We start from the raw sequence: 26,069 nt of genomic DNA, 5'->3' as shown, positions 1-26,069 counted from the left end.
AGCCACCCCATTAACTTTTTAGCGTAATCATGATATGGGCGTAGTTCAGGTTTCTTGACCTCGTAACTACCTAAAAGCTGATTGACCACTAACTAAGAGTCACCAAAGACTTGAATTGCAACCGCTTCATTTCGATAGCCATTTCGAGCCCAAGTATTAGTGCTTGATACTCAGAAATGTTGTTAGAGCAGAGTTGTGTCAACGTAAAAGAGTAAGGCAGAACTTCACCTTAAGAAGTGATAAATACTACACCAGCACCGACTCCTCCGCGATGTGAAACACGATCAAAGTACATCTTTCATGGAGGCTGAACTTCGATGACCATGGCGTCCTCATCAGGTAGTTCGTCAGTTAACTCCCAATCATCAGGTATAGGGTGATCTGCCAGGAAGTCCGCTAACGATTGTCCTTTTATAGCCTTTTGAGGGATGTACACGATTTCAAATTGTTGAAACTGGAGGTACCACCTTGCTAGTTGATCACTAAGGACAGGTTTTGACATCACGAACTTGATAGGATTTGCTCTAGAAACCAAAAGAATGACATGAGCTTGAAAATAGTGCTTCAACTTTTGGATTGAGAAGACCAGTGCCAAACATAACTTTTCAATTGGTGAATAATTCAGCTCATTTGGTGTCATCATCTTGCTCAAGTAGTAAAGGGAGTTTTCTTTCCCTTCACTATTTTCTTGGGCCAATAGTGCTCCAACAGATCTTTCTTGTGCTGAAATGTATAGTATCAGCGGCTTTCCAAGTATAGGGCTGCCAGAACAGGAGACTTCTTCAAGTAGGATTTAATGCTCTCAAAGGCATTGCTACACGCTTGGTCCCATTTGAAAGGGATACCTTTCTTCATAAGGCGATTGAATGGTTGGCACCTCCCAGCTAGGTTTGAGATGAATCTCCTAAGGTATGTTAACTTTCCCTGCAGACTTTTCAATTTGTGAATGTCCCGAGGCTCAGGCATTTTCAAGATTGCATCTACTTTGGCTTGATCAATTTCAATCCCTCGATGTCGAACAATGAAACCAAGGAACTTTCCGGAGGTAACTCCAAAGGCGCATTTCAATGGATTCATCCAAAGTTGGTACCTCTGGAGCAACTCAAACACTATTCTCAAGTCTTTCAAGTGGTGTCCCTTCTTTATTGATTTTACCACCAAGTCGTCCACATAACATTCAACATTCTTGTGGAGAAGATCGTCAAAAATATTCTGCATAGCCCTTTGGTAAGTAGCACCAGCGTTTTTTAAGCCAAAAGGCATTACCTTGTAACAATAAAAACCCTTGGGGGTACGGAATGCAGTAAGCTCTTTATCTTTTGGCTCAATGTGAATTTGGTTATAGCCTGATGAACCGCCCATAAATGACATTGCCTCATACCCAGTATTAGCATCGATCATCAGTTCCAGAATGGGAAGCGAGAACTCATCTTTCGGACACGCATTGTTAAGATCCCTAAAGTCAACACACACTCAAATCTGGCCATTTTTCTTCCTTACATGGACAATACTTGAAACCCATGTTGGGTATTTAACTTCACGAATAAAGCCAACTTCGATGAGTTTATTAACTTCGGTTTCAATCAAGGGAACCAAGTCCGACCTAAAACACCTTTGAACTTGTTTAATAGGGCGAGCACCATTTTTGACTGCAAGGTGATGGACTGCTACTTTCGGGTCCAAGCCAGGCATCTCTTTGTAACTCCAAGCGAAGACGTCTCTGAACTCCTTGAGTAACTCAATATAAGTGATCTCTTCATCAACTTCTAGTAAAGCACTTAGGTAGGTGGGTCTTGGTTCTTCATCGGTGCCAAGGTTAACTTCTTTTAAGGCATCAACTGTTGTCTTCACTCCTTCTTCAAGTTCAGGTAGAGCATCCTTCACATCTTCATCTTCTTGAGGATACTCATAATTGAAGGATATGTGATAACATGGTGAAACATCCTCCAATTTTGCATTATCCTCCATTGAAGATGGAGCGACATTCTCGACTTATACAGTAATATGATACAAAGAACTTACATTTTCTTCATCTTCATCATGTTCCTTAGTGTAGACCATAGTATATGGCTTTACCTTCAGTATTTCTTTATATGAAACCACAAGTTTTGTTTGTCGCCTCATTCTAGAAGGAACCAAACTTTGAAAATTCTTAGAGATCCCCTGGATTTTGGGTGAAGCGGGTGTTCTTATGCTTTGAAAATTTCTCCGGAACTTGTTCCCCTTCTTTAATGGACCCAATCTTTCAAACACGGAGGTCCTCATAGGTGATTTTCCAAGTCGATCAAAGATAGAAGGCTTGTTAGAAGCGGCTGATTTATCTTCTACAGTGATATAATTGTTGCTCGCCTTTCTTATTGAGATGCGCACTAGTGATAGTTGCTTGTATCCCAAACCTTCACGTGGTTGCCTCGTTGCAGCTTCTAATAAGAGCTTCTATAACTTTGACGGCTCATTGGGACTGTATCCAGCTTTTGCAAATAGCTTGTAAGCGTTAGGGTCAAAACCTTCATCTGTTCGTTTTGTAGGGAATGACACATTCTGCAAACGATTTTGGGCTACAAACCCTTCAAGCGGATTTGAGGACAACTTTACTGCCTCAATTCATTTTACCGAAAGAGTTAACTCCTTTACTGTGTTAGTTTGGAGATTAGATGATTCGCCCTCGTCTTTCTTCCTTTTAGGGACATATTGGAGCGCATGACTCCCTTTCTTGCCATAAGATGCAATACCCCCTCTATAAGATTTATTCGCCTTGGGTTGTACCTCGTCAGTTACATCTTTGACTCTACCAGTAGTCATTTTGGCTCTTTTAGTTGTGGGCTCGTCATTTTTGTTGTTTATGACATCATCGACTTTTAGCTCCTTCATAATGCGGTTCTTCAAGTAGAACTTTGCATCGTGAAGTGTGACTCATCCTCGGTGAATAGCTCATCATCAGCAACTATCTTCTTCTCGACTTCACCCTCGTAGTATTTCAAACATTGATGGTAGGTAGATGGAACCAATTTGTTCTCATGTATCCAAGGCCTTCCAAGCAAGACATTGTATGATGTCTTTGCATCGATCACATGTAGCCATGCACTTGATTGCATATCTTCAGTGGTGATTTCCATCCTGATCGCGCCTATGGCTCTTTTCCCCCCTTGATTGAATCCTTGTATCATCACACGACTTTCTGAGAGTTCACTCATGGGACCAAGTTCTTTCATAGTGCGAATTGGCAAAATGTTCACTGAGGATCCCCCATCAACCAAAATTTGATTTATTCTTTCATCGCGCATATAGCCAACCAGGTATAATGGACGATTGTGAAGGGCGTCACCTAGTAGAATATCGTCATTTGTGAATGTAACCTTTTCCTCGCATGCATTAGCTTCTTGAGGAATAGACTCAATGAGCTTTTCTGAAGATGGTGCTAACGGTAGGTCGTCACTCTTTTCTTCCCCTTTATCAGCATTGCAACAAGAGGCTTCAATACCATCACCGGAAATCTTCATGCGGAACCAACATGGCAAGAAATCCTCTAAGGTCACTAGATGTCGTGGCTTTTGAGGGTGGTGCACCTCCACTTTTTCTTTCTTTATGTGCTTAACTGGATTCCATCTCCTCGGTCTTTTCACCATTATTTTCCTTGTTGGTTGTTCCATTGATCTTTTTTGTGGGCTGCTTTTGTGGCGCCTATGACGAGTCACCAATATCTAACCTTCATCATCCTCAGGTTGATTGACTTCAGCTTTGTCATTCTCCAGTAGTTCTTCATCTTTACTTTCTTTAATACAACATAATTCATCCGGACTAAATGAGCCAAAGGTGATAGAGACTTGGTTTGTGCTTGCTTTCTCATCTTCAAGCACGATCTTCTTTTCGCGAGCCAAGTCCATGACTTTGTCCTTGAAGACAAAGCACTTCTCCAGAGGGTGGCTCACAAGTCGATGGTGTTTGCAGTAATTTGGGTAATTTGTTTTCCCAGCTTCATTTGGTCGCTTCATCTCCGGAAGCTCAATGAGATTTAACTCGAGGAGTTCTTCAAAAATGGCTGGCATATCAGAATCCAGAAATGGGTACTCTTTCTCTTGCATTTCTTTTAAAGTCAACTTTCCACTTGGCTTATCTTGAAAAGAAGTGGATTTCATACTCTGCTTCTTGCTCACCTTCGTTGTGAACTTCACAGGTGATGTGTTGACATTCATCGCTACTTTGCTTTTAGACTTGGGTACGAACTTGCCCCACTTCTTGACTTCTTGCTTGTAATTCCCTTTGCGAGGTTCATAGATGGGCATTCTTTCATTTCCAGTGGAGGCCATGCTCAATTCCATGTCATGGGCACGTGTTGCAAGTTCTTCAAATGTGCCAGGCTTGATATCTTGTAAGATGTAGCGCAATCCCCAATGCATGCCTTGGATGCACATCTCTATGCCTGAAGCTTCACTAAGCCTGTCTTTGCAGTTGAGGCTTGCATTCCTCTATCGATTGATAAAATCGATAACTGGTTCCCTCTTTCATTGACGAGTTTTTGTAAGTTATATCAACTCACAGTACGTCTCGTACTATAAAAGTGATTGAGGAACTCTTGCTCTAGTTGATCCTATTTATCGATAGATCCAGCCTCGAGGTCTATGTACCAGTCAAAGGCATTTCCTTTTAGCGAGCGGACAAACTGCTTGATTAGGTAATCTCCATAAGTTCCAGCATTGTTGCACGTCTCCACGAAGTGCGCCACATGTTGACTTGGGTTACCTTTACCATCAAATTATTGAAACTTTGGAGGTTGATAGCCAGCAGACATCTTCAATATATCGACCCTTGCAATGTACGACTTTGCATATGTAAGAGAGGATTTGGCAGCAACTTCATATTTGTTCTTAATGGATCCTTCAGTTGATCGATTGGAATCATCCCTTCAGATGAGACAGGGATAGCCTTAGTGGATGCTACTTGTCTTGGGGGAGAGTCACTCTCTAGAACTTCTGGGAGCTTGCTGGGTGCATTGGATTTTTCTTCCATCAAGATTCCTACCCTGTCTGTTAGCTTGTTAATTCTAGCCTCTTGATTTTGCATGCATTTGGTCAAGCCAGCGATTGCTTCCGTCAAGTTTTCTAACTGCTCCTCCATAGATGAAGTGTTTGTCACCATGCCTTGCATGATTGTCGTGGACGATGGAGAGTAGTATGGATTTTCGCATAGATTGATCCTTGATTGGATCATGTTATGTGGTGTAAGTGGGGAGGATCCATCACTTGAAACATCATCATCTTCCTTCATAGTAGAGTGCTTGGATCCGGAGAGGTCAAGCAGAGCAAGAGTTTTCTTAATCTTTTCAGAAACATCGCTTCCTCCTTCAGGTGCATTTGTGGCAAATCTTGCTCCTTTGAGGATGAAGATTCAAAAACAAGTGTTGATGCGGACGACACTTGGGGTGCTTGTTGTCCTAAAGAGCTCGCTTTGCTCCTCGTAACTGGTCCGAAGCTTCCAAAGGTAACATCGAGGATGCTTTCCACATCAGCATCGAACCTGGAGTTAGCAGCCTTGGTGGAAGTTGAACCAGAGTTAATTTTCTTTGAAGCCATTTCAATGTTCTTGAACTTTAGTGATTGAAAAGTTGAGATGAGAGGTAGAGATTGTCCCACTGGGCATGCCAGAATTTGTAGACAATAAATTAGCGTCGAGAAAATAAAATCAAGACCGAAAATATCGCAACAATTGTAGTATTTTATTTCAAATATTTGAGTGTTACAATCTCTATGAATCCTCTGATTCTTCTTTTCAATAGTAAATAAATTCAAGGGCCTTTGAGCTTGATCTTGAATCTATGTTTGTTGCCACGAACGCTGATTTTGTTCTTGAGCTTGAGCTTGATTGCTTGAATTTGACCTTGATTTGTTCTTCGTTCTTGAGCTTGAATTTGATTGCTTGAAGCTTGAAACTTGTAGAGAAATTTGCGGTGTTTGATCCACGAGCTCTCTCTTGCTTCTTGTTATAACTTCTGGTGTCTTTTCTGAGTTATGAAGACCCCTATTTATAGTTGTAGAAGGGAGGAGTTGTGATAAGAACAAACTCTTTTCGACCAATCAAATTGAAGTGTGACATGACCACATTTGATTGGCCAAAACATGTCACTTGCACACGTGGCGCGATTTCATTAGCCTTTTAATGTGACTTGGCATGCCTTGTCATTTTGACACGTGGTATGGTCCTATTGGCTCTTCCGCTTGACTTGGCGTGCCACGTCATTTGATACGTGGCACCAAACTGGGCCTCTAGGAAATGACATCTTGGGCTTAATGAAGTGGGCTCATTACTTTAGCCCCAATTAAATGTGCTAGCCCAATGGATTAAGACTTATATTTAATATATATATTGGACTTATATAATTAATTCAATTATATTAGCCCATAATATTTATTTGGACTAATATATTTAAAATGGTCCAAATAATTTTATTGAATTTATATTCAATAAAATTTGTATGCCTGCAATTACATTATTTTGTTAATTAATAAAACAATACAATTTAAAGATTCATTGGACTTACATACCTTGTTTTGGAACTTACTTCTCACCCTGTAGTCTTGCTTCCCATTCCAACTTTTTAAAAATATTAAACAGAACTACTGAATTTCTCAAGAGTAATCGGTGTAATTCAAAAAAAAAAAAGACAGAAAAAGGTACAACTAATAAAATAACCACGTGGAATATGTTAATGAAAAGATATTAGTTTAAGTCTAGAGATTACCACTAAAAAGTTATGCACCGACTTGAAAATCACATTAGATCGTATCAATATCGAAAAAAGCTATAGTTTAAAGTTTAAACCCCACCGTAAGTAGTTAATAAGGAAAAACTGATTGAATTAGAATTAAAAAAATATTTGATTATATGCCAAAGTAGGTAATCAGCAAGAATTGCTCTTTCTTCTCTTTTCTTTTCATTTTATTATTTAAACCCCATTAGCAGGCTTATGTAGACCAATGGGATCAACTTTATAAGATTTTGTATTATTTTATGATAAAGCGAACGAATAAGATAGACTTAAAAAAGGATTAAGAAAAATAATGAAAGGAGAGGGAAGAAGTGAGAAAGTATACTAAAAATTATTCCAAAATTTCTCGTGCCAAAGAATATATTCCTGCAATTTTTTGAAGAAACTTCTCCTTTCCCATGCTAAAGAAAGAATACCAACTTCTCTACGTAGACAAAGTTTGTCTCCAACAAAAGCTTTCTTATAAAATAAAAATAAAAATTCAATAGGGAATTAATATATTCGAAAATTTAAATATAAAGAATACGTAGCTTTTAAGCCCTCAAAGTGGGAAATGAGGAAAATGGAAAAAGGAAAAAGGGAAAAAAGATAATGGTAATTAAGAAAATTGGGTCTTGTTTAATGTGTAACCAGATGTAATTAACATTTTTTTTGATAAACAATATCTTTAATCATAACAAATATTCAATTACATGACAAAGAATTTCTTAAACTAAAAAAAGGGGAAATGACATTGTATAACCGCTCTCAAAATAATAGTCGATATATATATATATTTATTTTATAAATAAATGCATTTTTACAAATTTTATATATTTTTGCGGCTACCAAACATAAATAGTTTCTTCCACAAGATAAAAGTGATCTTTGCCATGTAACTGAAGAAACTACATTTACATCATTTATCAAATAATTATGACATGTGGGTTAATTGAAAAAGGGGAGAATAATTAGTCCTCAACTAAGGAAGCTTTAAGAAAAGTGGACCCTCAAATTATATTTTTTAATTTTTTTCTAAAACAATTTGGTTTCCTATGGAAGAAGAAAACTCTTAAAGCCAGAGGCGTCTATAAACAAAGAATGGCACGGAAATAAGTTAAGGAATATCTAAATTGAAAGAAAAGAGTTTAAGCATCTCTCTTGACAATATTTTTCCTGTGTATATATAACCAATATATTCAATCTCTTCTGTACCAACAACACAACAAGAAGAAAGAATAAAAAGGGATCCAAACAAAGCTAACGAAGAAAACACAGAAAAATGGAATCAAGATCCATGTGCCAACTCGAGTGTATGAAGATTTTGTGCCAACTACAGAGTTGGTTCAAGAGCAAGACTCTGACACTCTTCTCCTTAATCTCACAGGTGCAAGATTTTTACAATTTAATTATCTTTCTTGTCATTTATTATATGTTTGTGTTAAGTGCAGTGACAAAGCCAAAAATTTTTCAAGGCTGTTCAAACTTGAATTGTTTTTAAAATTAAATTCCCGACAAAGGGTGTTCAATATATGCTATGTACCTCTAAAACCTGATATTTTATCTATATACGCAGTATAATTTTCCGATACCAAAATGCAGCTTCGCCGCTGGTTAAGTGTCCCATATTGATTGAGGGAACGATCTGTTGTCACCTTATATGGTCTTGAACAGTTTTGAATAGCTTTTGAAGTTAAGTCCAATGTTTATTTTCTTGACGATTTTCATTGTGAGATATGCTTGGGTTTCGCTAGATGGTAAAGTTAACGTGACTTTTGGTATAAGAGAAATATTAGATTCTGAACAAATAGATGAAAATTATACCATCTCTTTTTGTATGTAATATTTTCAACAAAAAAAAATAAAATGCAAATAATTTATGTTCCTTAGCACAATGTCATTATTTTCATGGGAACCCCATAAAAAATCAGATGTTAATAATATGAAAATTTCACGTTTCAGTGTAGGTTATTTTATGGCCTTTGTCACATTCATTTTCATGTTTGATTATCTGTTACAACAACAAGAAAAGTCTCAACAGCACAAGTTTTTGATTATCTGTTACAAAAACATTGAATTTTTGTAGGTTTCAAAAAGGAACAAGTGAGGGTTCAACTGACCAAATCAGGAATTCTGAAGATCAGTGGACAAAGGGCTGTTGGACAGAACAAATGGCTTCGGTTCCAGAAGGACTTCCCTGTTTCAGAAAATTGTGACAAAAACAAAATCAGTGCAAAGTTTGAAAATGGCATTCTTTATGTTAAACAACCAAAACTGATAACTTCAGCAGAAAAAAAGGATAAGGAATTGCCAACCCCTGATACTCAACAGCCCAAGAAACCAGCAGATCATGAACAGCAGGCTCAGAAGAAAGACGAAGAACAAGCGAAAAGCCAAGAATTGGCTAAGCAGGCTAATGCTGAGAATGCCGCGGCAAAAGAACCAGAAAAAGAAGAACCAAAGACCACGAGTCCTGAAACGAATGAACAAACGACAGAAGATAAAGATCTGCCAGGAAAAACTCCTGCTGAGAAAAGTAAAAATGTTGAAGATGGAAACAAACCAAGTTATGACAGCAAACCTGAAACTGATGCAAACACAGGAGCCGGAGTTGCTCTAGCTGAGAAGCTAAAGATGCCAAGGAAAGTGATGAATATGACTCTGATTGCTCTTTTGGTTCTTGGAATTGGCCTTTACATCAGCAATATGATGAAGTCTAACAATTACCAAGCTGAAGAATGAAGCTTTTTATCGATCAAAATTGGGATATTTGCATTCCTCCCAGCTGCGAGCGTGAATGAAGAACTCACTGACTACTTCCTTTTTCTCATTGCTGAATTGTGTACATGAAATTTGTTTCGAATCTGGAAAATATTCATACGAATAAAACATGACTTTTACTTAAGTGTTCTGATTTATGTCTGATGCGTAAAAAGGAAAGCAAAAACCTGAATTCATGTCCTTGTAAAAGAGTCAACCCAAGATCAAGCAGAAAGACTGACTATCAAGCCATGGTAGAGGTCAATAAGCAGAATATCTCTGTGTTTGGCAACTAACTATCAAGCCATGGTAGAGGTCAAAATTCAAAACTAGAATAACTAGGCGTTATTCCTTGTTCACAAAAGGAAGTAGATGGCAACCCTTGCCATGAGTCATTCCTTGTTCACACAGTGACACAATCCTAAAGCACATAGCAATAACAACCAAGAAAAAGCAATACAACCAAGACAGGAGAAAAAATGACATTGGGAAAGTACGTATACACCCCGACTCTAGTGATGATACCTAGTAAATTAATTTTGAAAGTTAAAGTTCCTTTAACAATTGATTACAAAGTATGGCATATCTCCTACTTCGTAGAGCTTCAATCACGACTCATGTGACTAACATGTTAATTCATATGTGGATTTTTGGCTTTTTGGAGGGTAGGGCAGGGGATAATATTTTTGAGTAAATATTTGCATGCATCTGCTGTATATAAGAGTACCAATGAGTTAACCTGTTGATCTGTAGGAGTCTATTAGCGGAGAGATAAAAAGACCTTACACCTAATTTTTTTTGAAACTTAGGGTGTGTTTGATGTGAAGGAATATTTTTAATATTCCCATATTTCCAAAAATCTTTTTCAACCTTGTCCACTCTATTTCCCGTCCCCACAAACCCACTCCCCCACACCCCACCTACCCACCTCCAATCCAACCCCACCCTCGCCCCACCCCCACCCTAAATAGAAATATTATTAATAGTACTTTCTTTTCATGTTATAAATATAATACTCTTTTTTATTTCAACAAATGAATAGTTCCTTTTCATGATATAAAAAAGTGTTCTTTTTCATTTTAACAAAAAAAGTACTTTCTTTTCATGAGGTAGAAAGATTATTTTCTTTCATTTCAACAAAATGATGTAGTAAATAATATTTTCTTTCAATTCAACAAAAAGAGTATTTTCTTTCAATGATATAGAAAAAGTATTTTATTTTATTTAAACAAAATAAGTACTTTTATTTTCATGTTATAGAAAGAGTACTTTCTTTTCCAACATTCTCTTTTTTTGTTATGGAGCACAAATTTCAATGTTGTTTTTGCGTAAAAAAAAAATAAAGCAGCACATTAGTTCCTTTGGGTTTGTTTGAATTTTTACAAGAATAATTAAATTCTTAAAGAAAATAGAGTCCTTAAAATATTGGGTGTTTGGTTGTTGGGGGAGGGAGGGGGGGGGGTGAAGAACACATGAAACATGGGGACTTGGGGGACGGGGATGAGGAGAGTAGCATAAAAAATTATTTTCCTCAAAAATATTTTCCATTCTCTAACCAAACACTAAAAAATATTTTCCAGAAAAAGTTTTTCATTCACCAACCAAACAAGGGAAAATAAATGATAAAATCATTTTCCATGGAAAATATTTTCCTTCGTATCAAACACACCCTTAATGTGCATATTTTACATATCATTGAGAAATAAAATCAGTGTAAGCCAATATAAAAAGATGGTGAGAGCATCTAGCTTGGGCCTCCTGACGCCCACTATATCCACATAATGAATGTGGTAGGGATAAAATATTAAGATGAATTCACGGTCATATAAGATTAAATAAGACTAGAAATGATTACATTGGAGGGCGCAATATAGAGAAGGTCGTCTAAGATGGTTTGACAGGAATAACCAAAATGGAAATTTGTCTTAAACGACCAAAAATCTCCTAAAAAAGATGTAAAGTTAGCTATGAACAAGGGACTCATATAGGCAATGTTGGAATAGTTGATTAAAACTAAGTTGAAGTTGATGCGCTTATCTCAGGCCTAGTGTTTACGACGAGTCTTTTAGTTTGCTTAGAGACTTGAACTCCACTATAGGAATTGTGAGGAATTTATAAGGAACACGTCTAGTTTTAAAAGACCAATAATTTGTGAACAACATTAAAATGCATTTGGCCCGACTATAAGAGAATAGTTACAAGGATTCGTACAACTAACCTCAACATTGTTTAATATTGAGGTGTTAATTGATTGACAGTACTTACCGTACCTGAAATCTTGTTGAAGGCAATAACATCCGCCAATGAACGGACTAACTTTCTAAAACATGTGTTTGACCCAAAAACGTAACTTGGTTCAAATACTTAATTTCAGTTAAATATAGATTAATCTTAGTTAAAAATAATATTTTCAGATCTTATAAATCAGAAAAGACAGTTGAATTACATTTATGAGGACAATAATGATTCTCTATAATAAGTGATTTTTACCAGAACAACAGCAGTATGTGTGGTATACAATAAATGATAATATAATGGCACTCATGTAATTAAGAGGAATAACTTAATCAGCAAGAGGTGGAAATAAAGAACCTTCCACCTGATAATGATTGAACAACAAATCCTCAAATGATGGAGGATTCCTCGGATTTGACGAGAAACTTAATGAAAAGTAAAGTTTTGTATTAAGTGAAGAATGAATCTTTTTGAAAGTGTTGTTCTTACAATTGAATATCATGTGTCTTTCTTCTCTCTCTTATTTTCTCTTTATATAAGACATACGCCTAGTAAACCCTAATAGTATAGGTACAGAGAATATCCACAAAATATTCTCTTTCGTACCCTATTTTGAAAATTAGTCGTTACAGCTTCACTGACGATGCTCGACCTCGGCCATAATTGGCACCTCGACCACGACCCATGTTAACTCTTCGGTTATGAACTTTACTGCTTCTTGACCCACCTCGACTGTTAGTGGCATTAGAACTCTTTCCTTCGTATTATCTTACTTCAAATATTCTAGAGCGGATTTTGACCCATACAATTAGTCCCTCCGCTTATCGAGGCGGCCTCATGCGGGCTTGATGACCGAATTATGTTCTTCGCAGTTGGAATATTAGTACGGGCTGATCGAGTAGATATGATTGGGGTGAACTGGCGACGTGGCCCTTCATGAGCCGCAAATTTCTGGGGTTGTACTGTCCATGAATCAATATGTCGTCACGATCTTACGCGTCATCATGACACATATTCTCGATGCGTCGCTTCGTTTTGCGTGGGACTTCTGATTGGTCCTGCCGCTTCGATTCTGATGCCATGCAATGATGAGGCAATTTTTGGTTCTAACGCCCGAATTTCTATAAATAGGGATGTGAGGATGCAATCCCGAATTTTACAGACTTCCTGCATCGAAACCCAATATCCTCTTCTTCTTTTTCCATTGTTGTGCATCTTTCCCCTTCACTCCCGCGATCTTTATCATTTTTAATCCTCCATTGTTTACTACCTTCCCCTATTTCATCGAAAACATGTCTAATGTACCTTCTAAGTCTAGCAAGGGAGCGACGCGATCCCGTTAGCGATGATGTTTCCCCCTCATACGGAGGACACTTCTGCGGCCTCCGAGGACGGAAGCTTCCCAACGGTGGAAGAGATAGTTCCCCGTAACCCTGATATTAGCTCTGACTTCTCGAACTGCCTGAAGCTGACCCCAAAACTTTTAAATCAGCGATGACAGATGCTGATTTGAGGGAGCTTAAGGCAAAATACAGTCTCCCCAAACATGTCGAGCTGATTCCTGCCAGGTGGGATGCGGTGTAGGTTTACCACCCTGGGTATTGCGCCTTTTTTGCCTACCCATTCCACGTCAGTTACAATCTTCCTCTTCCTTCGCTAGCGGAGGAGTTTTGTCGCTATTATGGTGTTTGCCCGGCTCAGATTGCGTCATAGGTTTATAAACTCTTGAGGATGTTCGCCAAGTTTGCGGAGGTGGCCGGGGTTGAACTCTCACTCTGACATTTGACGCATGTGTTCGCTCCCAGCTTTCACAAGGGGACACTGTTTAATCTCCGGCATCGAGGAGGCAAGTGCTTGGTAGTGAAGATGGACGATAAGTCTAACCACAAATTATAGATCAATGTTTTCTTTGTCAGAACTGAGGACGTGGTGGACAATCCCGAGGGTTTTCCTGAGGTTTTGAACTGTACTCGTAAGTACACGACTTTCTCGTTTGTAAGTATCTAATTTCCCATCGTGCTTGGTTGTGGTTCTAACCCTCCGTCCGTTTTGTGCAGCTAAGCGTTCGCCTCCTTCCTTGGTCGACGATATTTCTGACTGGGTAGGACGTCTTCTTCCTCACATCGTGGGGATACGCGAGTGGTCGGGTTTCATCAAAGGTTTGGCCCTCATCCTCCCCTGACTAGTAGGTCATCTTTATTATCAGCTTCTTGTTTATTTTCCTTTTTGGGTTCTTTTTGGCTGATTTTTTCTCTTTTTTGTGTTTTCCTTAACGTCAACCAGGAGTTATTCAACGAGATCAAGAGCTCCCGCCCCGGCGTTCATAAAGAGGGAGAACACCAAGGACTCTACTTCTGATCCTTCCTTGATGGTGTCATTTTCGACTCGTGCCCCGGTCCCTCTTTCGATTAGTGTTGCCACTGCTTGTGCCTCAATTCCTTCTGTTCAGACATCTCAGTCTTCTCCTTCTTTGACCACTTCATTATACTGTCTTATAGATGAAGATGAGAAGGAGTCGCCACCCGGCGAGGAAGATTTGATACCTCGTAAGAGGAGGCACATAGATACTAAGGACGGGGTCTTCCGTACCATTGACATGGCATGAGGTAATTTTTCATTGCGCGAGACGGGGACTATTGTTTTTGGAGATAAGGAAGAACCGGTATAGGAGATTTCACCTTTGGGGGAGGCCGCTGTCGACGTGTCTCTCCCCATGATGATGGATACATAAAGGCCGACCACCGGGGTCTTAGACACTTTGCAGCAAGATGAGCCGACAACTTCGCAACCGACTAATAATACCTCTTTGCCGACCATTGAAAGAGGGCAAAAGTGTTGCTGAGGAAGGTTACGAGACATGCTTGGATATTGATGCTGGCAATCTGCGAATGATAGAGGAAGGTTTCACCCAAATTGAGGTAAGGTTGTAGGGGTCCACGAGGACCATCACGATCCCTATGGATCGTAACCTGTTAAAGAACATGGAGGATGTTTTCCAAAACCTCGGCCCCTTTTGCTACGAGACAGAGGGTAATACCCTTAAAGAGTTGGATGATGATACTCTGTCGAGGAGCATGGATGGTCTCGCCCTTAGAGTGAGTTTCCAGCGTTCCCTTTTTTCTTCTTTTTATCCTTGTTTTTGTTTATGACTTATTTCTTTTCATTTTCTGGTCACATACAATGATATTGGAGATTGAGAGCGCTCGAAGGGGGGAGTGGCATAGGGAAATTTTTATGGGATTATAAAAAAAATACTTCGAGTACCAACACAAGCACTAGAACTTCGTTGGCGCCTTAACGAGGGGGGCAACATGCAGGCCCTTCAGGACAAGTTAAAGGAGAAAGATGATGAATTGGTAAAGTCTATCGAGAAGTGCAACATCCTTGAGGGGACATTGCAGAGTAAGGATGGGGAGCTTGAAATCAGCAAGGGCGTGAAGGCCTAGTGTAACGATCTTCAAGCTCAAGTGGTTGAGCTAGATAGGCAATTGGAAGAATGTCATCTTCAGTTGTAGGGCCTTATGGGTGAAGTTGCTGAGAAGAAAAGCGAGCTTGAGCAGGCAACATCTCTCCGCGTGGACGCTCAGAGTAGATTAAAGGTGCTTGAGCTAGCAAACAACACCCTTTGGGCTGATTAGGAGAACGGCCATTTCACGGCGAAATCTAAAGAGGAGCGACTAGAGGGGAGGGTTGGAGAGATGGAGAAAGATAACACCTTCCTTTGTGGTCAAGTGGTCCCTTTGGAAACTAAGAAGGCTTAACTGCTTGCACAACCCTCTTCTTCCTAGGGCTGTTCAAAACCGAATCATAACCGTTAACCAAACGCAACCGAACCGATGACTTATTGGCTTATTAGTATCGGGTTATCGGGGTAATGGATGGTGAATAGATTGAGATTTTATAATTAACGACTTAATGGTTTGGGGGCAGATTACTCAATTTTCTAATCGGATAAACCGTTAACCCGTTAAAAAAATTTATATTTACACTTTTACCTCTTTATGAATGACCATATGTGTATCTTTGTTACGTAGTTGATTTCTTCTAGAGAAAGTTATGACCTCTATGAATTTTAATCGATTATGTTCTTTTTATCTATTAGGGGAAATGTGAGCTCGTTAATATTTTCCTTTTTATTACATGACAGAGCAAAGTAAAAAAGGATAGTAAATCTGACGGAAAGATTACACGTAATGATTAGCGCATGAATATGAAGATAAGATTACACATAAAGATTAGCCTTGGATTCATGCTTAACATAACAAGAAATACATTTCAAATGCAAACTATTTCTATCGACCACAACATACAAACTAACTAGAATTGATCGTCACTATGCATTCACTAACTTCGCCAAATTTACCATGTGTAATATTTTCAAATCAAGAGTATTATCAACCTTTTCCAAAGAAAGACCACTCTTCTGCATGTTAATATTAATCACACACACATCGCCAGGTTAGAGTATGCAAAGAAAATTCCATCTAAAGGAAAGGCAACTTAGTGCATAATAAACATGCCGCTAGCACCTCACGTACAACTCCAATGACAATATCTATCATTGGAGTTACGTACATTGACCAAGATATCAAGCAAGAGCCAAGGACCTTTGGTATCCCCACCTGCAATTTCAAAGTGATCCATTATTATTGGAAGTTGAAAATACCATTATAAACAACTCCTCTAGATGATTAGGATTGTTCAAAATTTTCTATTTGGTTTAGCCGATAAACCCCCCAATAACCGCCTGATAATCGTTAATCTGATACTGATCCGCCTGCTATCTTATTGGATGGCTAGCGGATTACTACATTTATAATCCGATAACTGATAAGCCGAACTATTAAGCGTAATTATCTGCCCGATAAGCACCCCCACTTCTTCCTGTACTTCAAAATTTCCTAACGTTCCTCGAGCATCGTATGAGGAATGGATTCACGCTGAAGCTCAACTGGATGTATACTGAGATCTGTTCAAGGTAGGATCTGTTTTTGAGGCCGCTCGCGAGGATGTCTGTGCTAAAGCTCGTGAAGCTCGAGTCGCTTACGGGTGTGATCCCACTACTCCTGACGGCGATGAAGAGGGAGATGATAAAGTCGTGGACCGTCTTGAAGAGGGTTCTTAGTATGATACCGCTTATCCCAAACGGCATGGGCGGCATAAGCAGGGGTGACCAAGGTGGCGAGGACGCCGATAATCAGGGCGGTGCAGGTGCGGAAGGCCCTAATAGTGGTGACTCATAGTTTTTCTTCTTCTCTTTTTGTTAACTTTTGTATGTAGTTGGTGGCGTCTTCATGAGCCTTTGTAAAAAATGTTTCAAGTATGAAATGCCAACTTTGTTTTTTGCATCTGCTTCTCTTCCTGTGGTTTGCTTTTGTATTTTTATGTTTTTTAATTCTGTCGCTTGGTTGTCTTGTTTTTTTATTGGCCGTGATCACTTAATGGCGAGTTGCGGCCAAAGGTCAATAGGCGTTTGTTCAAGCGAGGTCGAATATGATCTTTTGTCAAAGCTGTGGTATATGCTAGTTTGAACTAGATCAATAATATCTTGCATTTAATTATGGTCGAGGGTCGGTAGGTGTTAGTTCGAACAAGGTCAAACATAACCTAAGTTTAATTATGGCCGAGGGCCAGTAGGTGTTAGTTCGAATAAGGTCGAACATAACCTGAGTTTAATTATGGCCGAGGGCCAGTAGGTGTTAGTTCAAACAAGGTCGAACATAACCTGAATTTAATTATGGTCGAGGGCCAGTAGGTGTTAGTTCAAACAAGGTCGAACCTAATTTGAATTTTAGAAAGATATGTTGATGACCGTAAAGTTTATTGCCTCCGTGTTGTTGCTTTAGTTACATACTTGGCGAGATTTACAAGTTTTTCGAGTGTCGGTTGACATTCCAGTCCTAGTCCTAGTCCCAGTCTATTTAGTCCCTTCATTGGTCGACCTGGAGAGTAATTGAGAGGTCGAGCAATGAATTAGTAGTCATGGCATCGTCCTCGCATAGTTTAACTTAAAGTGTTCCCTTTATCGCCTCGTTAAAAATCTCCTTGAGAAAACCTAACTGGGACAAAACTCAAGTGAGGGAAAAATGAGTACGACTTGGTAGATGCTTTATCTTTTAAAAGTTGAAGTATTTGAGGTGGCTGATATTCCAATTGTTTGGTAGCAACTTCCCTTCCATTTTTCTAATTGGAATGATCCTTTATTTATCTTTGCTGTGATTTTGTACGGACCGTCCCAATTTGTTCCTAGTTTGCCTTCCCGTGGGTCTTTGCTCGCTTGTATTTTAGCTTTAAACACATAGTCCCCGACTTTGAGCGGCCTGACCTTTGCTTTCTTGTTATAATATCGTCCTGCTTGTTGTTTTTGGGAGATTATTCTTATATAGGCCATATCTCTTTGTTCTTCGACTTACGTCGAGCTCCTGCCTTCTGCTTTCATCGTTACTCGTACCGCTCTCATGGGAGTACCTTAGTGTCATGACCGAAACCGAAGGGCCGCGACGGGCACCCGGTGCCTTACTCAACCGAGTACCAACATAACATATCTTTCTTATTATACTATCTTGAGTAAATGAGCCAAAAACCCGCCATGAGATAACAAGAATAAAACATAAGGGAATACTCAACATATGATGACCCAACATGATATACAAACTTATACATGTGACATACGGGCCTATAAGGCCGATATGACCATTTGTAAACTCAACACATAGGCCAACAAGGCCATACAAGTATCCATAAACCTGACATCTGTCTACAAGCCTCTAAGAGTTCATAAAATCATAAAGGCCAGGATAGGGCCCCGCCATACCAATAAATAGATATCCAAAGCATACTGACCAAATAGGCAACTCCGGAGCAAGTGGAGTGCACCAATACCTATGTTGAGCTGATAGCCTACTCGGAGGAATGTCAACCTATCAATTGGGACCTGCGAGCATGAAATGCAGCATCCCCAAGCAAAAAGGACATCGGTACAAATAAAGTACCGAGTATGTAAGGAGGAAAGCATAAACAAGAACTGTAATATAAAGAGAGATAGAGGATATACAACATGTAACATCTGCGTGCCTCTGGGGGCAACTAACATGAAATGCATAACACGTATATATACATAAACTTTTAAAAACATACGCCTCTGTAGGCATCATCATCATCATCATATCGTACCCGACCATCATAACGCTCGGTAGAATCGTACCTGGCCACATGGAGCTCGGTAAATCCAACTAATCAGTGGTTGCACAATAGGTCTCGTACCCGGCCTACTGTAGTACGACTCAGTAGAGTAAAATAGATACTATATATAATGCATGCTAGACTCATGGAATCACGTTCTAAACCTTTTGGAGTGACTTAAGGTCGTTGCACCTTCGATTAACATTATGGACATCATACCATCAATATGAGCTTCTATAGGATTCAAGGATCATACATACTTGCTTAAAATAACTTTATAAGGAAAGAACAACATGAGAAACCTTAGTTTCTAGGAGTAGATCCGTTATGAAATAGCATATTCATTTCACTTTAGATCATGCCAAAAGAAAGAGGGAACTGTCTTAACTTACCTTAACCATGGTGAATCCTTAATACCTCCCAAGCTACTCTTTAAACAACTCAACTCAATCTACCATTGCATAAGGAGATTCAAAATCAGTGTTGAATAAAGGCTAAGTCTGCAACTTAAACTTGTAGCTCGTTTATATAAATTCGGGCAGCATCTCCCCTTTAACAAGAGCCTCCTCCAATACCATATACCAACAACAATTACTAGAGAAATCCAGCAATACATAATTATCAATAACAAGACACCATAAAACAACAACAATTCATAACTATTTTATGACGATCGACAAGCTCCAATTGGAATTCGTATACCCCATATCATCCCTTATATACTTTTTCCTTTAACTTAATAGTATCATTAACATGATAATGAAGTAATTCATCAATAATTCCAGCCTTAGATCATATATCCATAACAATGAAAATGATCCACAACTCCAATTATTCTTAATTAGCAACTTTATTCACTAGCTCATGTCTAGTTCATCCATTTAACTTAATCAATGTCAATATAACCTTAAGCACCTGTAGGAACACAATATAATTACCTCCTACAGTAAATGCAAGTCGAAATCCATGTTGTATTTAGCTTACAACAGCCCAATACACCCCAATCGATTCATACCCAAAACGACGACTATAGTAGTGTCAAACACCCCGAAAATATTACAAAGAATGACTAATCCATAATTTAGTTATTATATGGTGTTTCTCCACACCATTTCTCCTCCTAAAACTCCATCAAATATCAGCAAAATATACAGCCCAAAATCTACACGAAACATCCCACAAAATAGTCCATTACAAATCAAATAACTCGAACTCACGGCATCCGATCACCGTCCCGTGAGTTCTAACTATTATGAAATGAATTAATCAACCTTCCTTGATATTTAAGATCTTAAATCCAGAAATTAGGAATTTTTATTAACTTCAAAATACCTTCTAAACTCAAACTATAAAGAAAAAAAAGTGATATAGCGATACTTACGTCGCAGGGATCATTTTGATGTTATCGCTACTTGATTTTGTGCCCCGGATGATAGTATCGTTGAAAATACTTATGGAGGACTTGAGGGTGAGTTTAGGGGTGTTATATGGTCGAGATCTCTGGAAAACTAAAGTAAGAGACGATATAGAGAGATAAACATCTCATTTTCTAAAAGTCAAAAAGGTGCCACATGCCACTCTCTCATTGACCCTTTTTCAAATGCTTATTTCTTTTTATCTGGATGTCGTATGAATAAACTATTAAGAGCGTTAGAAACTAAATTCAAAGATCTTCAATTTGGTATATAATATGTCACAAAAAACATCATATAGCATACGAAATATATTTCTCAAAAAACTCAGTTACAAGGCAAATCCTTAGTCGGTTTTTCCGCAACATAGATCCGATTTTTCTCAAACTTTATACTTCATATACAAACATCATATATAGTCATATCATGGATTTAAACTCATTTAAATCATAGTTAACAAGGCTCATATTCATCTTAACTTACTTAACACTTCGGCAAACCTTTCTTATCCTTGTAGAAGGATTTCATCCTTTTTGAGTTTACATTAGATAATCCTATAATGATAGTAACGTCTGAAGTACGGGGTGTAACAAAATTTACCCTTATAAAAATTTATCCTTGAATATTAACTCTCAAAGGCTTGCAAAAAAAAATATGGGACGTAAAATCACTTTATATACTTTCCAAGAGGATCTCATTTCTGAGCTTACATCAACGGACTTACGACGTACTTTCTTGTACTAAAACATGGGTTGTAACATTATTCCCCCCTTTGGAACATTTGTCCTCGAATGTTGAATGATGCGCTTCTCATTTTCATACCATATGGCTTTTATAAATTCTTTAATATTGTCCTTTGTTATCTAGGCAATTGTTCTGTGAATAAATTTAAAAACCAGGGCATTCCCCCCTTTAGTCCTATTCTCACCTCGCGAATTATGGCCGGAGTTCTTCCAATCTTGCAACTTCGACTACCTTCTATGATGTATCCTATATGACTATGTCCTTTTATACATGACTCTTCTTTCCTTTTTCCTCCAGCGTTTTGCCAATCTCTTAGCTTCACTTTGTGAATACATATATCGTACTATGACAGGATGTCCCTCTGGGCATATATAGGTATACTTAAGCTCTTCACTTGGTACTTTGCTGAATGTACGACTATTGCTATATTTCATTTTATAGCCTTGGTATTATTACCGAGGTATGCTACACAACTCTAGGTTACTTTCTCATTGCTTGTCCCATAACCTGCCGGCGCAACCCTGCCACATTAGGAACATATAATCGAACTCGATATTTGAGGACTCAATCTCACCCTGCCACATTAGGAACATATAATTGACCTCGATATCTGAGGACTCCATCTCCTGTAATCTCAAATAGTGTCTTTTCCTTCTGAGGGATTGTATCTCTATAATGATCTAGCACATGATCTTCATACTGGCATTCCCTCACTTCAGTTACTAAAGAGGAGGTTTCCATGTCCTAAGTAGTAACTCTGGTACCACCTGCATCTACTAATCGAATTCCAAGATTAGCTAGCAGATGAATCTCACAAGCTATCTCACTCTTCTATGCCTATAAATATGATAGGCTACACATAGATCTACGATTGAGGGCGTTGCCTACTACATTCGCCTTCCCTAGATGATATACAATATAAACATCATAGTCTTTCACTAAGTCCAAGCATCGCCTCAGATGTAATACATTATCACTAAGGCTCGTGTCTCATCGGGGAACATCTGAAGTGATTTTCTTGATGCATCTAGGGACGATACTATACTTCAATAACTGCATTTTCATAATATCCCAACTATTCATCTTGCGGGGGCATTCTAATACTGTGCCATCCATGAAATCCCCTTTTTTAAATCATTTCTCAATCGAAGGCCCAAACGTCATTCTCTTAACTATCACAATTACACATTTATTCTACTACCAGAGCAGTATTCCATCTCTTCTAATTGCTCCTGTTCTTAGACTCCTCTGAGTTTATTCAGAGTGTACCGAGATTTCTATAGCTCATGGAAAGCATCAGCTCTCTTGTTTTGACGGGTTTAATCCTGAGACCTTGCCTATTATTGGCACCTTCTCACTCACATTTACCATACTTACCTTTAAATCTCGCACCATATCTTCTATCGATTTCATAACATCCCTTATACATTGGTGGAATTCACATCCATACCTTAAAGCTCTACTATAATACTTGCAACCCTGGTGCATACACAATCTAGTGGGAGCTTCGTATTAACGTCTTATGAGGCTGGTACTCTTCTAATTGCTTTACGTAGAGCTTTTATAGAATATGATTGTTGTACTATCTCTCTTATACCTCTACTATTAAAAGTGTTCCTGCTATGGTTTGAGTCACGATTTCTATAATCATCTAGGTCTAACAATCGGACTCATGATGTAACTTTCGAGCTTCCTCTTCCTTCTCAGCCTTTAATTAAATTTAGGTTATCTTCCAATCTTCAGCTTAGGGTATTAGCTATTACATTAGCCTTTCATGGACTCTATGTAGCATCCATGATATAATCTTCTAACAATTCAAGCCTTTATAGGTGACGTGGACTTAATTCTTTCTTTTAACTTATACAAGAGTCTCCTATAGCTGTATAAATGTCAACATATATGCTGCATGGATATAACTCTAAAGTCTTAAGTGCATTCACAACGTAATTAACTCTGGATCATTGATTGAATAATTCCTTTCGTGCCTTCTCAACATTCTTTAAATGTAAGGAATCACTTTTCCTAATCATTATGCCACTTGTTGCATGAATACTTGGCTTATCTTATTGCCCACCAATACTTGAATTTCCTATAATTCATATGATCTCAAATATCACTTTTGACTTCTCGTTCATTAGTCACGATAGGTGCCACTTTCTTATGGAGTGTATACCATATTGTAGTTAGACTATTGTTACAAGACCATTTCTTCTTTATATCGTTATGCTTAAGTTGAAGCCTTCTTCCTTATTTCCTCAGCTAGTCTTTCTTTGTAGTACTTAAGGAGACCTTTTTGGATCTTGTAAAGTTACGATCTTGTTATACTGTATACCCAAAGGAATTTTCGATGTTCTTATTCGCCTACAAACATCCTTAGTTACATACCTTCATGCCCTTATGCTCGTAGGGTTACTTCTAAACTCAGATTTTGATTGTCTCCTTAGTGGCACTCTTCATTATTTCCGTAACACTTATACGATACCTTTAGTAACCCAACTCCTAGCTGAATATTTCTCAAGGTTACGACATCATATCTGCGAGACTAAATTTACTAGATTAGGATTCACTATGTTTATCTTGCATGATCTGTTGATTTGCTTATAACCTCTTGTATAGCCATAACTTGGCTCTTCCTGAATCAAGTACAAACCACTCGTTGGTCCATTCTCATATCTATATTCCGTGTAATCTCTCTTTAGTTATTTACTTTGTCTTAAGTTACCTCTCACACTGGCTCCTTATGTATCAAGTGTTCATTTGCACTTATTTATCAATATCATCGAGTGCGTAACCCTTACCGCTTCTCTCCAACGTCATGCTTGCATAATGTTCCGAAGTCATATCATATCTATAGGATCTGAATAGATGCAATCTCATTCCTTTCACCCTTTTACCGGTTCCTCATTTACTATTCCATACTTACCTCTTCATCTTGGCATTTTTTTTCACATCTTCACTAACATCTTACTTGCCTTGCAGTAACCTCTCTATACCCAGGATAATTGAATTTATTACGCACAAGGGTGACACTTAATGTAACTAGCACACTTAGTCCCTTAAGCTTAACTTTTCTCCACGTGCTTGCTTTAGGGAAGCATCTTCCTAAATGAACCTTAAGTGTTATTCTTTTGTTGTGCATTCTATTATTGTCAGAATGTTATCTCTGAAATTCCCATGATACCAACTATTATAAAATCCTTCAGTCCCTAATTCATATTTAGTTTATCTTGTTCACCAGTTCATACTGATTTCTACTACCCTGGGGTCTAACCTTTCCTCCTGGTAATCGCGTTGAAGTCATCAACTTTTCTCGAAATAAGGATATGAATTTATGGCTTATACTCTTTTATTGCCTCAAGTCCTGTCACCTCTTGTATTTTCCTTCACTTGACTATGGACTCTGTCATCGTGTCATATTTTGATTTACCATTATCATCCATTTATCACATCTTACTCATGATGCTTCATTTATTCTCTTCTTATTCTCCGGATAATATATTTATCTATCACTTTATTTTGAAAACTCTCACAAAATGTTCTTTCCATTTTAGCTCCCCTTTCTTCATCTCACTGGCTCTTCGGAATGCCTAACATTCTCTTTTTTTTTACTCAGGGCTGGAGTCATTCTAAGGTAAATATTTGTCCCTTCTCGGATCCCACCGCCTATCTTCTGAAATTTCAGAATAATCTAGTATTCATATCTGATTGTACTATTCTAAAGTTCACCATCTAGGTTTCTCACAAGGAGCTCTATTACCACATTTGGACTATCCTTCGGATACATTAGTTAATGATAACAATCCATCCATAATTTTGGGTTACTCTAACCTGAATTGGATCTTGATATCACCTTCTTCTTTTAAAGTATATTTGTTAGCTCCCATAAGGAACAACTGAGATGGGTGTGGTCAATTGTATATATCATCATTAATATTGAAGGTAACACCAATACTTACATTTCTCTGCCAGAATTGTAAATACTTATAATCTTCATTAACTAGGTACCTCGTACCCTTCATCATCTTCCTTGTTTTACTTGATGAAACTTGTGTCTACTTTCCGATTCACTTATTCCTTTTTACTATACGAGTGGATATATATTCTTGCCTTAGGGCTCCTTATCAAGAAGCTTACACATCTTAGAACACACATGATCTGCTGAAGACCCCACATTTACTCATCATAAGCATGATGCAAAATCGAGTTCCTCTGACTCAACTCTTCCACAACCATATTCAATCTCATACCAACTGTTTATTTGGATGAGGAATCATTGTATTACGAACACAATAGAATTTAAACGTTTAAATTGTTACAATTGAGCTCTACAACACGATCTAGAGTAAGAAGAAAAGTGACAGTCCTAAATGCCCTATAGCCTCATGCTTATAAGTGTGGTGCACAACACACCCATAAACAAGACTCTACTATACACGGCTTGTAGACTCCCTAGGACAGAACTGCTCTGATACCACTTCTGTCATGACAACCGAAGGGCAGCAACGGGCACCCGGTGCCTTACTCAATCGAGTACCAACATAACATATCTTTCTTATTATACTATCTTGAGTAAATGAGCCAGAAACCCGTCATGAGATAACAAGAATAAAACATAAGGGAATACTCAACATATGATGACCCAACACGATATACAAACTTATACATGTGACATACGGGCCTATAAGGCCTACATGACCATTTGTAAACTCAACACATATGCCAACAAGGCCATACAAGTATCCATAAACCTGACATCTGTCTACAAGCCTCTAAGAGTACATAAAATCATAAAGGTCGGGATAGCGCCCCGCCATACCAATCAATACATATCCAAAGCATACTGACCAAATAGGTAACTCCGGAGCAAGTGGAGTGCACCAACACCTCCGCTGAGCTGATAACCTACTCAGAGGAATGTCAACCTATCAATTGGGACATGCGAGCATGAAACGTAGCATCCCCAGGCAAAAGGGACGTCAATATAAATAAAGTAC

At 38.4% G+C, this 26,069-nt stretch overlaps 1 protein-coding gene across 1 annotated transcript; it reads left to right on the top strand.

Moving 5' to 3' along the window:
- The first annotated feature begins 323 nt into the window (after positions 1–323).
- On the top strand, positions 324–9,647 carry LOC107774217 (uncharacterized). The gene is made up of 3 exons (XM_016593697.2): positions 324–339; positions 7,989–8,129; positions 8,829–9,647. Exons 1-3 carry the CDS (start codon positions 324–326, stop codon positions 9,482–9,484), a joined length of 813 nt encoding a protein of 270 aa, XP_016449183.2. The 3' UTR covers positions 9,485–9,647.
- The last annotated feature ends 16,422 nt before the right edge of the window (positions 9,648–26,069 follow it).

This window comes from Nicotiana tabacum, chromosome 18 (assembly GCF_000715075.1).
Source record: "Nicotiana tabacum cultivar K326 chromosome 18, ASM71507v2, whole genome shotgun sequence".
In the NCBI taxonomy this organism is placed as follows: Eukaryota; Viridiplantae; Streptophyta; class Magnoliopsida; order Solanales; family Solanaceae; genus Nicotiana; species Nicotiana tabacum.
This window is presented reverse-complemented; position numbering and strand designations above follow the sequence as displayed.